At 43.6% G+C, this 14,175-nt stretch overlaps 1 protein-coding gene across 3 annotated transcripts in view; it reads left to right on the top strand.

Moving 5' to 3' along the window:
- The first annotated feature begins 7,666 nt into the window (after positions 1 to 7,666).
- The window catches only part of phldb2b (pleckstrin homology-like domain, family B, member 2b), a 97,624-nt gene continuing 91,115 nt past the window's right edge, over positions 7,667 to 14,175 (top strand). For 2 of the 3 annotated variants that reach the window (XM_063207412.1, XM_063207411.1), the window contains exon 1: positions 7,667 to 8,009. In XM_063207412.1, the coding sequence (XP_063063482.1) occupies positions 7,986 to 8,009 (24 nt within the window). In that variant the 5' untranslated portion in view covers positions 7,667 to 7,985. The remainder of the gene's footprint in view (positions 8,010 to 14,175) is intronic. The other variant, XM_063207413.1, reaches the window with a different exon arrangement.

Genomic DNA, 14,175 nt, shown 5'->3' with positions numbered 1-14,175 from the left:
AAGGTGCCCAAATTGTGCCAAGAAAATATCTCTACGTCATTATACCACCAGCCTGAACCATTCATACAAGGCAGGGTGGATCCATGTTTTCATGTTGTTGATGCCAAATTCTGACCATTCCTCCCGAGTGTTGTAGTTGACATCAAGAATCATCAGACTAGGCAACATTTTTCCAATTCTCTAATGTCCAATTTTGGTGAGTCTGCTAATTTTAGCCTCAGTTTCCTATTCTTAGCTGGGTCATTTCACGTGAAATCAGACACTTTGGGACCCGACCGACCCGGATTTCAATCATACTTGGTGTGCCTTTTTAGTAGCAAAGTAGCACCCCAGAACTGCATTGGTTTGAATCTGACACTAATATTAAGGGAGAAACAGACTAGGAAAGGTTCACATGTGAGGGTAGGACACTATACATTCAGTCTTGAATATATCAGTCAGTGTTAGTCACAAAAAGATGCCTGTGGTGTTATTTGAAAGCTCTTTTCTGGCTCTACATATTACACAATCAGCTTGGAATACAACAACTCTCAGAATATGAATTATGATAAATTGAAAAATTAAAAATTGAATATCTAAAGAAACTATATTTTAAAATGGCCAGTTCCTTGTCCAAACGTAGCCGGCAATGTCATTAGCAACACCTCAAATGCTGGTGTTCGGTTCTTTATTCATTTCAGAGAGAATTTGACTCACAAATATGGCATCATACAGACCACTTACTAATAATATGGTAATACCATAGTAGCATCACATGACAAAACAAAAACAAAACAAAAATGGTCAGTTTCCATGGTCCCAGGATTCAGAAACTAAGGCAGATGTCCATTTATACACACCAAATGATGATATGTGAATGTTTGAACATTCCTTCTCTGTGTACCTGTGTCATCTTCCCTTTACCGTACTTTGAAGAGATAATCAATGGCTACACTCTCATTTTGTACTCTACCAGTGCATTTGAAGCAGCAGCTGTGTCTTTTGTAGATAATGTATAAGTAGGCCTACGTCCCGTTGCAGTTACAGGTTCCACTACCAGAAGCACATCCTGATGATCCATGACAATTCTATCTGGTCTGAAGGGAAAAGTGAAGGATGGAGATGGCCCATGAGGATGCAGGAAGTTCAGTTTCACCTCTCCAGTGCTCGGCATACATTCCTCAACACATGATAGCCACCAGTTGCCATCATATACAGCTACAACATACCCTTTGATGCTTGAAAATGTAACACATTCCTTTACTGAGCTCACTCTTTCAACTCTGCCTTCTCTGAATGCTGAAAATGGCCTAACTTCCACTGTGTCCATTGACAATGGGCAGAAGCTGTGTAGTTTTTGAGTACCTGGAATAGTTCTTGCAGATTACAACCTTTTCAACAGGTTCTCAGCTTCATGATGGTACATCTCTGTTGTGGCAAACTGGCAATGGATGTTCTTGAGAGAGATGCACCATCATGAAGCTGAGAACCTGTTGAAGAGGTTTGAATCTGCAAGAACTATTCCAGGTACTCAAAAACTACACAGCTTCTGCCCATTGTCAATGGACATTAGGCCATTTTCCGCATTCAGAGAAGGAGTTGAAAGAGTGAGCTCAGTAAAGGAATGTTACATTTTCAAGCATCAAAGGGTATGTTGTAGCTGTATATGATGGCAACTGGTGGCTAGCATGTGTTGAGGAATGTATGCTGAGCACTGGAGAGGTGAAACTGAACTTCCTGCATCCTCATGGACCATCTCTCCATCCTTCACTTTTCCCTTCAGACCAGATAGACTTGTCATGGATCATCAGGATGTGCTTCTGGTAGTGGAACCTAACTGCAACGGGACGTACTTATACATTATCTACAAAAGACACAGCTGCTGCTTCAAATGCACTGGTAGAGTACAAAATGAGAGTGTAGCCATTGATTATCTCTTCAAAGTACGGTAAAGGGAAGATGACACAGGTACACAGAGAAGGAATGTTCAAACATTCACATATCATCATTTGGTGTGTATAAATGGACATCTGCCTTAGTTTCTGAAACATGGGAACATGGACACTGACCATTTTTGTTTTGTTTTTGTTTTGTCATGTGATGCTACTATGGTATTACCATATTATTAGTAAGTGGTCTGTATGATGCCATATTTGTGAGTCAAATTGTCTCTGAAATGAATAAAGAACCGAACACCAGCATTTGAGGTGCTGCTAATGACATTGCCGGCTACGTTTGGACAAGGAACTGGCCATTTTAAAATATAGTTTTTTTAGATATTCAATTTTTAATTTTTCAATTTATCATAATTCATATTCTGAGAGTTGTTGTATTCCAAGCTGATTGTGTAATATGTAGAGCCAGAAAAGAGCTTTCAAACAATACCACAGGCATCTTTTTGTGACTAACACTGACTGATATATTCAAGGCTGAATGTATAGTGTCCTACCCTAAAATGTGAACCTTTCCTAGTCTGTTTCTCCCTTAATATTAGTGTCAGATTCAAACCAATGCAGTTCTGGGGTGCTACCTTGCTACTAAAAAGGCACACCAAGTATGATTGAAATCCGGATCGGTCGGGTCCCAAAGCGTCTGATTTCACGTGAAATGACCCAGCTGGCAGGAGTGGCACCCGGTGTAGTCCTCTGCTGCCATAGCCCATCTGCACCAGGGTTTGATGTACAATGCGTTCAGAGATGCTGTGATGCATACCTTGGTTGTAATGAGTGGTTATTTGAGTTAATGCTGTCTTTGTATCAGCTCGAACCAGTCTGACCTTTCCTCTGGCATCAACAAGGCACACAGAAATGGCCCTCACTCTAATTTTTTTATATATTTTTGGACCATTCTCTGTAAACCCTAGAGATGGTTGTGCGTGAATATCCCAGAAGATCACAAGTTTGTGAAATACACAAACCGAGCCCATCTGAAACCAACAACCATGCCACATTCAAAGTCACTTTTCTTTCACATTCTGATACTATGTTTGCATCAGATTGTCTTGACCATGTCTACATGTCGAAATCTATTGAGTTGACACCATGTGATTGACTGATTTTAAATGTGTGTCAATGAGTATATTTGGAAAGGTGTACCTAATAAAGTGGCTTGTGTAATAAAGACAGCATGGATGCTCAACTTAATGCACTGGCCTGAGCTAGGGACCCAATCTGAGGGGTGGAAACATGACCCATATCACCAGACAAATGGAAGCTTCAAGTTTGTTTAAATTACAACGGACACTATTAGCTATGGACTATGTAAACACCAAATTATACATTCGTAACTGCTGATAAATGGCCGTTGGCAATCATAACCAACACCTCCCCATACAGGAAACTCAGAAGACGGTCACTGCTGCCATTGCTGCCACTGCTGTCTGCTGCCACTTCTGCTGCAATACTAAAGGGTATTTTCTTTTGGTTTTGGTCACCCCTTATTGTATGTCGGAAGTTTAACTGTCCCTCATACAGAATTACAGAGACGGTCTGCTCTTCCATCCAAGCTTTCTAAGTGTAGTCTTAGTCCAGGAATGGTGGGAAAATAAATGTAAAATTGCCTTTCACCCTGTTACAGCCCCCAAAATGTTTCTGGAAACATTGTTTTCAGGTTGAAAAAAAAAAAACCCATTCTTGATGTTGCTTTCATATATTCAGGCCTAGCTGTGGCCTCCTGTGTGTCAGCATCACTTACACGGATGTGCGTAACCATAAATCTACTAAACCAGACACTAAAACAGATATAGGCAAGCTGTCAACCCGAGACCCATGGGAGTCCAAACCCAATCTAAATGAAGACTTCTCTTGTTTGCCCATGCCTAAACATAAGCGGCCATACATAGAGAGCGTTGAGACCATTCCCATAGTCCTGTTTAGGATTCTGAGTTAATATACTGAAACGGCCAGTGGACATTCAATGCAAATGTTTAACAATCCAAAAAGATCAGAGGAAGATAAGATCTTGGGATTTCTTGCCAATAACAACAGAATGTCTGTGAGTGTACGTTGTATGTATCCTTGCTTGACTTGTTTTTATTCTGTACAGGATCAGTGTGTGTGTTGTCCTTGGATCCTTTCAGTGAGCGCTGCTTTCCAAAAACCACACTATGGCAGAGCTGCAACCATTATTGAGTTCCCTTGTGCAACAGGCCGACTGCAGAGAGAGAAATAGAGAGAAATGTAGGGAAAGAAGAGAGAAGTGGAAAGGGAAAGAAAGTGTGTGTGTGCATGCAAATGTGCATGGCAGTATGGCAAGTTCTCGCGCGTGTGTGTAAGTGTGTGCGTGTGCGTGTGCGTGTGCGTGTGCGTGTGCGTGTGCGCGTGTGTGCGTGTGCGTGTGCGTGTGCGTGTGCAAGAGAGTGTGAGAGAGTCCATTCCATTCGATTTCGTCACCCTCAGCTCTCCTAGAGTGTCACTGCATATTCCGCTGGCAGAGGCCCTCTGTGCCTAAAGAATTTAATGGGATGTTGGTGTTGTTTCATGTGACTGCAGAGGCTGTAAGTTATATAAAAGGGACACTAATTGCACTGTAATTACGCATACCACTCCAGGGCTGTGGGCTTGGAAGCGTGTAGAAGAAGAGGACGCAGTCAGACGTCCCTCTCTTCGATTTTTGTTTGTTTTGTGTCCTTTTTTTCCCTCCCCTTCTTCTTTTCATCCGCTTTTTTTTAAGTTCACTCTACTCTATACTACTCTTTTCCCTCCTCCTCCTTCTGTTTGAGCACTCCAGTGGGCTCTCCTGGTCTCCAAGGAGAGATCGGACTTTTATGGCCTGCCTGTCAAGAACGGATTACTGCACGGACCTACCGGGCGCAGGCCTAGGGGCCCAAGAGTAAAGGAGCTCCTGAGGCCCAAGCCTCTATATTTCCATTCTCATATTGCTTTAAAATTGAAATTTTAACAACGGCATTTTCAAATTTGCTCATGGCACAAACCCCAAACCCCCAACAGCACCTCAAAATCCCCAACAGCATCCCAAAACCCCCAACAGCATCTCAAACATCTGGCCTAAAGCCCTGAATCTTGTAAACTAGCAAACCCCCTTGAATGGGGCCCTTATTGTTGTCTGGCTCAGGGGCCCATGAAGCCATAATCCATCCCTGCTGACTGTCTGGCTGTCTGGCTGGCGTTTGCTTCTGGCTGCGTACAGACTGATCACCATCTGTGCCACTGCACACTGAAAGCTGCTGAGGGGACTCTTAGGTCCATTCTCCGTGTTTGCCCTGTCAATCACTGATATGGTAAAGGGTAATGAGCCATCGGTTTCTGAGCGTTCTGTCCACACAGACACAAACACATGCATGCATGCACGCCAATAAAGAGAGAGAGAGAGAGAGAGAGAGAGAGAGAGAGAGAGAGAGAAAACAGACGTGGCCACAAACTGCATGGAAGCGGTGGACATGAGGCCGGTGTCAGGCAGGCAGGGCCGCATTAACCCACAGGCCAGATATGGCTGCAGCCTCGGGGCCCCCACCTGCCAGGAGCCCCCAGATTGGCCTTGAAGGACAAATAGAAAGATTGGTCTTGGGAAAAAAAATCAAGTTTTAAGTGGTGTTAATATTCCTCTCCACAGTTGGAATATTACCCCTCATTCATGCCTTAAAATTATGATGCTCTTGATGCGATTTTGTGGTAGAATTTGCCCTTCACAGGGGCCTATAGCAGCCTGTAGCCTAGGGGCCCTGGGCCATTTGAATCCGTCCCTGCAGGCAGGCCAGTCATATCTACAACCAGACCAGACCAGCGCAGCCAACATCAGACCAGCCAGAGGCAGAGGCAGGCAGAAGGGCTGGAGATATCACTGGCCCGGTAATGAGGATGTTATCAGTGTACCTGAGCGATCCCAGGGGGCAACCAGGTGTGGCGTAAAGCAGAGAAGGTAAACATGGGGAAATGAACATGGGGACATGGCACCTTGTTTTGTTTGTGTGGTGGTCATGACGATAGGGTAGGCCTACATCATGGAGTTAAAGTTGAAAGTTTGAGACTGTAAGCTGTAGTGAACATTGTAATGTCAGTTTGATGTGGACTGATGGGTCAATACTGTATTACTTAAAAAAGGCATCAACACCTTTTATAAAGTATGGTATTTTAGGTCCCTATTGCATTTGTAACATTGTTTTGATTCCAGACCTGTTTCAACAAGGGATTCTTTCAGTCGTTCAACTTTTCACCTTGGGCCATCAGGTGAGGCCAATCCAATGTTATTGATGTGCGGTGGTGATCATGTTCCCCCCAAGTAATATTTCTCAGGTTTAAAAGTAAACAAGTGCCACGTTACACACACTGTATGCTATTAACTATTGGAAGCACGGCTGCAAACACCCCTTCTGGAATGCATTCCCCTCGCAATAATTCCAGTCACATTTTTCTCTTTAACAGTTTATTGGGTTGTAATATACAAAAGTGACATTTCCAAATTCCAAACTGTCAAGACGGCAGTTGTGTCTGCTAAAAGAAATGCATATTTTTTTAAATTGAAAACATACCGTATGTGTTCAATCCGGCAGTGTTGCAAACTGCAAAGACGTTTTTGTTTTGCAATGCCATTGAATCTACCAGTTGTGAAACTTCGTCTCGTCTCCTTTTCTCCACAATATGAGGGCTGCTTAGACCACACATATTATGCACACAGTGTGCCAATTCAGAGGGAAAGCATCTGCAACACTTCTACTGTACAATGGAACTTGTTCTTCAGTCCAACTCAGAGCCAGTGGAAGGCCACCGATGAGGGAGATATTAAGGTCAAACCCTTTAGTCAATGCTGTGTGATGTTTATGTGTTTATTTAAGCAAACTATTTATTGTCCTGCCACTGTTAAAAGTCTATTGTCAACGTGTTGTCCTCTCCATTGTACAAAATACATGCAGTGAGAAGTCAGTACAGCTTATTGGGGAGTAGCCACATGATGACATGAAGATGCCTCTCTTCCCATCATTAAGAGGTCTTCAGTTCTGTTACCAACGGGCATGCATATACAATGAATGCATGACTTTGAATCCTCCAGACATGTCCACAGCAGTAATGTGTTTTCACTAGGCCTTGTTTTCTTATGGAAAAAAATCCTATTTTTCAGTCTCCAATCTGCATGGTCTCATGTTGCTGTTTCCTGTTGCCAATCAGTGAGTGCCCTTCCTGCTCCACGTTATTAGTTCTTAATTACTTTGGCTGCATCTGGAGCCATTGATAAAGAGTCAAATCAAAGAAAGTCAAAGAAAAATTTAAGTCAACACTCAACAGTCAAAGTCAAAATAAGGAATAATAAACAACCACAAGTGTGTTTATTATTTGACTTACTTTATGATAGTTGGGCTACATTGTTAAATGGACCACTTAGTCCTTTGTATAATGCAATGAAAAGGAAACCGTAATTTCAGATGAGTCCCATGCATGTATAAGGACCCCCCTCCCCCCTTAAGAGAGACGCATGTGAATAACGGAGGGACTGCATTTCCCTCAGTTTATGGTGTTTGTCCCAAAGGGGAGCGACCGTATAATGAACAATAGGCTATAGGTGGTCTCCCTGTGCGTAATGAATCAACTGAAATCACACGCATTCATTCACGCCCGTGTGTCTAAATAAGACTCCCTGGAAACGGCCAAAAAATTTAACCACAACGTCAGTGTTGTTAACACCTCCGTATTACCTTTATTTAATTTTAGCCTGTCTGTCAGCGGCGCCGTTTGGGTCGACTCTCTCTCCCCTCTCTCACTGCGCAGGCGGCAAGTCATTCCCAAGTCCCATTCCAGCTGTTGCGCATTCCTCATTGCAAGTCGCCGCTGGTGCTAGTACTGGGGCAGGACAGCGCCTCTAGTCCCAGAAGAGGTGGGAAAGCTTGATGAATCTGTGCAGTAATTTGCACTTATATTGAGAAAAACTCGGAACAACAAAAAATCGACCATAGGAAATCTAAACGGTTTTGAATTCCGCTATTTTCGAAGTTCAAGATCCAAGCTCGAAAACTGGATTGAGCACCTGGGAGAGGAGTTCTGACCTTGTATGGGAAGATGACAGACCTCTTATCGGTTATGGTAAGGAAACTGTATTTGTGTCCATTGTTTGTTATCAAAACTGTCATTTGTGCACATGCGTTTATGATATGATATTTTCGGCAATGGAAGTTCGTGTGAAAGTTATTGTTGGGCTACAATACGTTGAAGATCTAAACGCCAATGTAGCCTGTCCTAAGTGGGTCACATCCTCTTAATTCCCTTTCTTTTTTTTAAACTAGCCTAGCCTATGTCTGCTTAAAGCACTTTAACCCTTATTTAATAAGTGTACGTGCCGATCTTAAGACAGAGAAAACAAAGGCGGCATTGTTTACATTATTGGAAACGCCGCGTGCCAATACAATCCCACCTGCAAGTCCTCGCACGACTCAAGTTGTGTTGTGGCTGCTGCTGTTCCTCACGTGCGCAGATGCGCGATTGGACACGATAGCTAGGTGGCTTATCAGTGCATGATGCGTGTTGACTTCGCTGGATAGCCTACTTTGGGTTCAGAGATGAATAGGCCAGTGGATCTCCCAAAGTTTTGGACTGGAGCCAGTTATGCTATATTAATCTGTACGGCAGGGACAAGGACATTTGGTGGTAATTTTGAAATATTTTGTTCATTTTGGTCAAGTTTCAGTAGTGAAGTGTAGCCAATTCGGACTACCTGCTGTAATAGGCCTACCTACAGTGTGAAATATTTGATACAGAAACTCAAACACTGTTTAATTGTATCACTAGTGGGGGTAAGTAGGATGTTGGCATACAAATGTGACAGTGAAAAAAGTTCAAAGGTAGAGTGTAGGATTGTGGCTAGAGTAAGCATTGCAACTGTGCTGCCCATTCATCTTACCAGACCAATAAGCCTACATACAGTAGGCCTATTAGTTAATAATTACTTAGGTGTATAACTTACTCATTGATTGATTCATTGAATAAACTAACACATAGCCTACTGGTCTGACCAAATAATAATAATGGTAAGTGTTGTGGCTAAACATAAAATTCACTATAGCGGACACAGAGAAGACCCACTTTTTATACAAGAAAAGGGCAATTTTTACACTTAGAAATTGGTGGTGGTGGTGTTGGAGAACAATCAGAGGATAGGCCTAATATTTGTGAATGGGCAGCATGCATTCAGCATGCTTGCAAGGTCAAGGTGTTAAGGTCAGACTCATGAATGAATGAAATCAGTATCTTGGAGATCTTAATCTACTTCCCATATGACACTTTCATAGTTTTGTTTTCTTTTTTTCTTTCTTTCTTTCTTTTTTACCTTTTGTGTCCCGTGTGTAACATATTTTCCTTCCTTCCTCCTCCAGTTAAACGCTTCTGCAACAAAAAAAATGTGTTGCACGCATGGTATTCTGTTCTTGACTTCATGGCTCAGCCAATGTAAATTTTTATATTAATGCAATATAGCACAACATTTGCACCCAGCTGTCAAAACACTCCACATCCTCTTGCTTGATATTGGACTGCAGATTTGTATATTTAACCTGATAGTGGAAAAAAAGATCTTATACACAGACGGACACAGCTGCAGGTGCAACCACAAAAAAGTACTGACCAGACCATCCATTATGGAGTAGCCATGGGACAACGGGACCCAGAAAATATGACACAGACAGAGTGACTTACTTTGTCCTTTTTGCACGACGTGGTTGCCTCTTAATGCAGAACAAAAGATAAAAATACAAAGAAGTCCGCTTCAACAAGGATATTTCTGCTCCCACTTTCAACATTTCGGGTGAAAGTTTTCACGATTTGGATGTTTATTTTTTTTAACCTACAGCCTCTTAATGCTCACCATTCCACCATTAGAATGCTTTATTATTTGTTGAAAAACTTTTACTACCATAGTAGTGAACTAATACAAAATAATTTAGTCGTAATACAACTGTGTTTAGTTTGTGAACTACTTGGCTATTGCCATTCTGGTAACAAAAAAGCTATAACACAGGCTGTGACTTAACACATGAACAAAGTTATAGACGGCCTTTGTTGAGGAGGACAGGAGGCTCTGGGTCTGGGTCTGGGTTCAGGCATTGGTGGGGGTGCGGATGAGAGAGAATGGCCTCCCAAAACCACAAAGAGACGGTGAACAGAAAGATATTTGTCTCCAGAAAGGTCCTCTGTTGGCTGAGGAAAAAGAAAGTGTGTGTGTGTGTGTGTGTGTGTGTGTGTGTGTCTTTGTGTGTGTGTGTGTGTGTGTGTGTGTGTGTGTGTGTGTGTGTGTGTGTCTGTGTGTGTGTGTGTGTGTGTGTGTGTGTGTGTGTGTGTGTGTGTGTGTGTGTGTGTGTGTGTGTGTGTGTGTGTGTGTGTGTGTGTGTGTGTCTTTGGGAGGGCCGGGACAGGGGGGCAGGGTGGCTCACCCCCCCTCATAAATGTGTGGCATGCAGAAGAAGGGGATCCCATGTTGAACAGGACGCCATGGCAACAATATGGTCATTGTCACATGTGACAGGCTGGTCTGGCCCGGTGATTGGGTGCATGGAGGTGGTGTGTGTGTGTGCGCGCATGTGCGTGTGTGTGTGTGTGTGTGTGTGTGTGTGTGTGTGTGTGTGTGGGTGTGTGTGGGTGTGTGTGGGTGTGTGTGTGTGCTAGTGGGGGTCTACTGAGTGATAGAATCACCCATCGCCCAAGTGGATAAATGTGAGGGTTGTTTGGCCGCAATCATCTCCATCCATAGCTCTGCAAAGCCATTATAACCATGTCATTGGAGATACATTTTCAGGAAATAAAAAGTGGGCTAGACTAGATAACATAATCTTTGATCATCATTTCAAACAGAATGTCTATGTTACAGGGCTATTCATCAGCTAATGAGCCAGATAGAGACTATGGATGTGGTTGATCGCTTTATGTAATATTAATTTACATTAATGTATTATTAATTAGTAATAGTAGCAATAGTAGTAGTAGTAGTAGTAATTTAGATACATTTTGCATTCCATTGAATTACATTACGTTACATTACATTGCATTTAGCAGAAATCTAAAGCAATTTTCAACCATTGCTATCACCATTTGATTAATATTTATGGTGAAAACTCATTGGGGTCAGAAATTACGGTAGAAATAGCATAAACTGTGTTCAGAGTGGGCATGGGCAGGAAGATGTGTCTAAAATACGGGAGAAACAGGGGAACAAGAAGCTATGCTTACAACAGAGTTTATAATCAACAACATAGGATGTACGGAGAAAATCCAGAGCACACAGGCATACTATGGTTTATGCAGTTGAGTAGGCTTAGTTTGTTATGAAGGATAAATATCTCTGAGTATTAATCAAGGTTCGTCAACCTTCCACAAGAAGTTCCAGTTTCTTAAAATTCAAAATAAAACACATCAGGCAAAATCCTACGGTTCTAAAATATCACTTTATATCCTATCAACCCCAGTGTCCCCTTTAAGGCTGAGTGAGACCTGTGTACTGCTGCCAGAGGCTCCTGGTGTGAATTGGTACGCCGCCAGTGTTCTTTTGTGTCAAGTTGTTCCGAACAAACAAGGATTAAAAACTACTTGGAAGGGCAAGCGATAAGTGATATTAGGGACTGCCCATACACACGTAAACACACACACACACACACACACGCACAAACACACACACACACACATACCCATGCGAGCGCGAGCACAAACAAACACACGCACTCCCTTGTCCACACCACAGCAACAGTTCTTTTGGACTAAGTGCACACACACACATACACACACATACACACACACACACGAGCACACACCGGCGCACACACACGAGCACACACACGAGCACACACACACATACACACACACTTGCACAGACTCACACGCTTGCCCATGCACACACCACATTGACTTCTGCAACCAGCAGTGGTGTGTTTAGGAGCAGGACATGATAAAGTGTCTAGGGTCTTGCGCGCACACGCACACACACACACACACACACACACACACACACACACACACACACACACACACACACACACACACACACACACACACACACACACGGTGGTGTGTAGGCAGAGGGAGGACATGATAAAGAGGTTCCAATATACGTAGGATGCGGTCAGTCGGTGTTTCGACAGCTGTGTCTTTGATTGGCCCATGTGCTCTACAGCTGGGCCTGTTTCCCTTTCAAAGGACCCCTCACCCCCAACACACACACACACACACACACACACACACACACACACACACACACACACACACACACACACACACACACACACACACACACACACACACACACACGCTTGTATCTGACTCTAAATTAAATGAGGCATCAGATGTGGGGTAACAAGCTTGTTAATAACACCAACCCCACCACCCCCCACCCCCTCCTCAAAAGACTGCAGCTGGCAGACCACTATACTACAGTATGTCCATGGCAGAGTGAGTCATTTTGTTCTATTTACTTCCATCTATGGCAATAAAGAACCAAATTACAACACCACCGGGACTGATTTTACATCTGCAGTTATTACATGAAACACCCCCCACCAACCCCACCACCAACCCCAACCCCCCACCAATACCATCTCCACACACACACACACACACACACACACACACACACACACACACACACACACACACACACACACACACACACACACACACACACACACACACACACACACAATGCGGTTCCTCGTTCATATTGGCTGTGGTGTTTTTATTTACCCTCTTTGACTTCTCTTTGAGATGAAGTCTTTTACATTCATGGCTTCTGATGTGGGTGCCCCAGCTCAGTTGAGACATGTCTGACTTGGCTGTGGTTTTCCCCTCATGGAGAGATTCCTAATTGTTCAAGTTTCCTTGCCAGAAGTGAATGAGAAGACTGGGAGCCTGAGAGGCTGGGTGCGGTGTGATGGGGTCTGGTTGTTGTGTGGAGGTCGTATGGGGATCTTGCAGTGAATCGGGGCTGGGGTGAGATGAAAGTTGATGGTTGTTGGGGGTATTAAATAAGACTGTGGGCCTGGTGTTTGTTGTTGCAGAAGATGTTTGGAAGCCGGAGATCTTGCAATAAGGTTGGGGTGTGGTGCGGAGTAATAGGTCCAGTGGTTGTTTGTAGGTTGTTGGGATGTGGGGGGTGGAGGGGTGTTGGGGGATCTTGCAGTAAATCTGGGCAGGGCTGGAGTGCCATAGGGATTGGAGAATCGAATGAGACTTGGAGGCGGGGTGCGTTGGGATGGGGGCAGATGGTGGTTGTTTGGAGGTACTTTGGAAGTTGTTTGGGGTTGTTGTTTGTGATCCAAGGGGTCTTGGGATGGGGTGGCATGAGGGTTATTTGAGTGTGGGTTGGTGGGTAGAGAGGATGGCAAGGGATAGGGGAACTGCATGAGACTGGGGGCTGGATGCTGATGGGGGCTGGAGGTTGTTTGGAGGTTGTTAGGGGACCTGCGCTAAATCTGCACGGGCTGGGGTGGGATGGAAGTTGATGGTTGTTGGAGAGTACGTGGGTTATTTGAGTGGGGAGCAGAGGTGTCAAAGGTAAAAGTAAATTCATTGTGTAAGTACAACACTAGCACATTAAATAACATAGCTGTTACACCATGTACTCCTTTGTACCTGATGAGATGGATAGACTGTGTTGTTACTGGAAAAAAACCTAAAAACCTAACAAGGACTATCCACAAACTTGATCCAACCCGTGAAGAGTCAGCTGATCGTAAGACAAGTCCACAAGTCTACTGGTTACTCAGACAGGTTACCAGTATTGGAGGGAGACTGTGTTTCTTTTTTACTTTTACTTTTACTTTTGACAACTCTGGTGGGGGTAAGGCTGGGCAGGGACAGGGGAATTGAATATTGAAACTGGGAGGCTGGGTTCTGTGGGATGATGCGATGGGGCAGGGTCTTAGAGGTGCTGGTGGGTGGGTGGGTGTTCCTGCGTTAGTCCTCACAGGGGAATGAAACGTAAAGGCTTGTTTGAGATCCAATGGTGGACGTTTGGGATTGAAAGGGTGTGTGGGGGTTGGTTTTTAATTAAGTCTGGGTTGGAGGGTTGTGGTAATGGTAGTAATAGTAGTTGGGGGCAGCTGGGTGGGTGGCCTTACATTAAAGCAGATGCTGAGGATATGGGTTGAACAAGAAAGAAAGAAAGGTAAGAAAAGAAAAATCTAAAGAAAGAAAGAACGAAAGAACACAGGAAGAAAATAAATAAATAAAGATAAAGACATAAGAAGAATAGAAAAATCATCACAAAGGTGGG

Source organism: Engraulis encrasicolus, chromosome 9 (genome assembly GCF_034702125.1).
Source record: "Engraulis encrasicolus isolate BLACKSEA-1 chromosome 9, IST_EnEncr_1.0, whole genome shotgun sequence".
Lineage (NCBI taxonomy): Eukaryota > Metazoa > Chordata > Actinopteri > Clupeiformes > Engraulidae > Engraulis > Engraulis encrasicolus.
The sequence above is the reverse complement of the archived record's forward strand: the minus strand, read 5'-3'. Positions and strand labels throughout refer to the sequence as shown.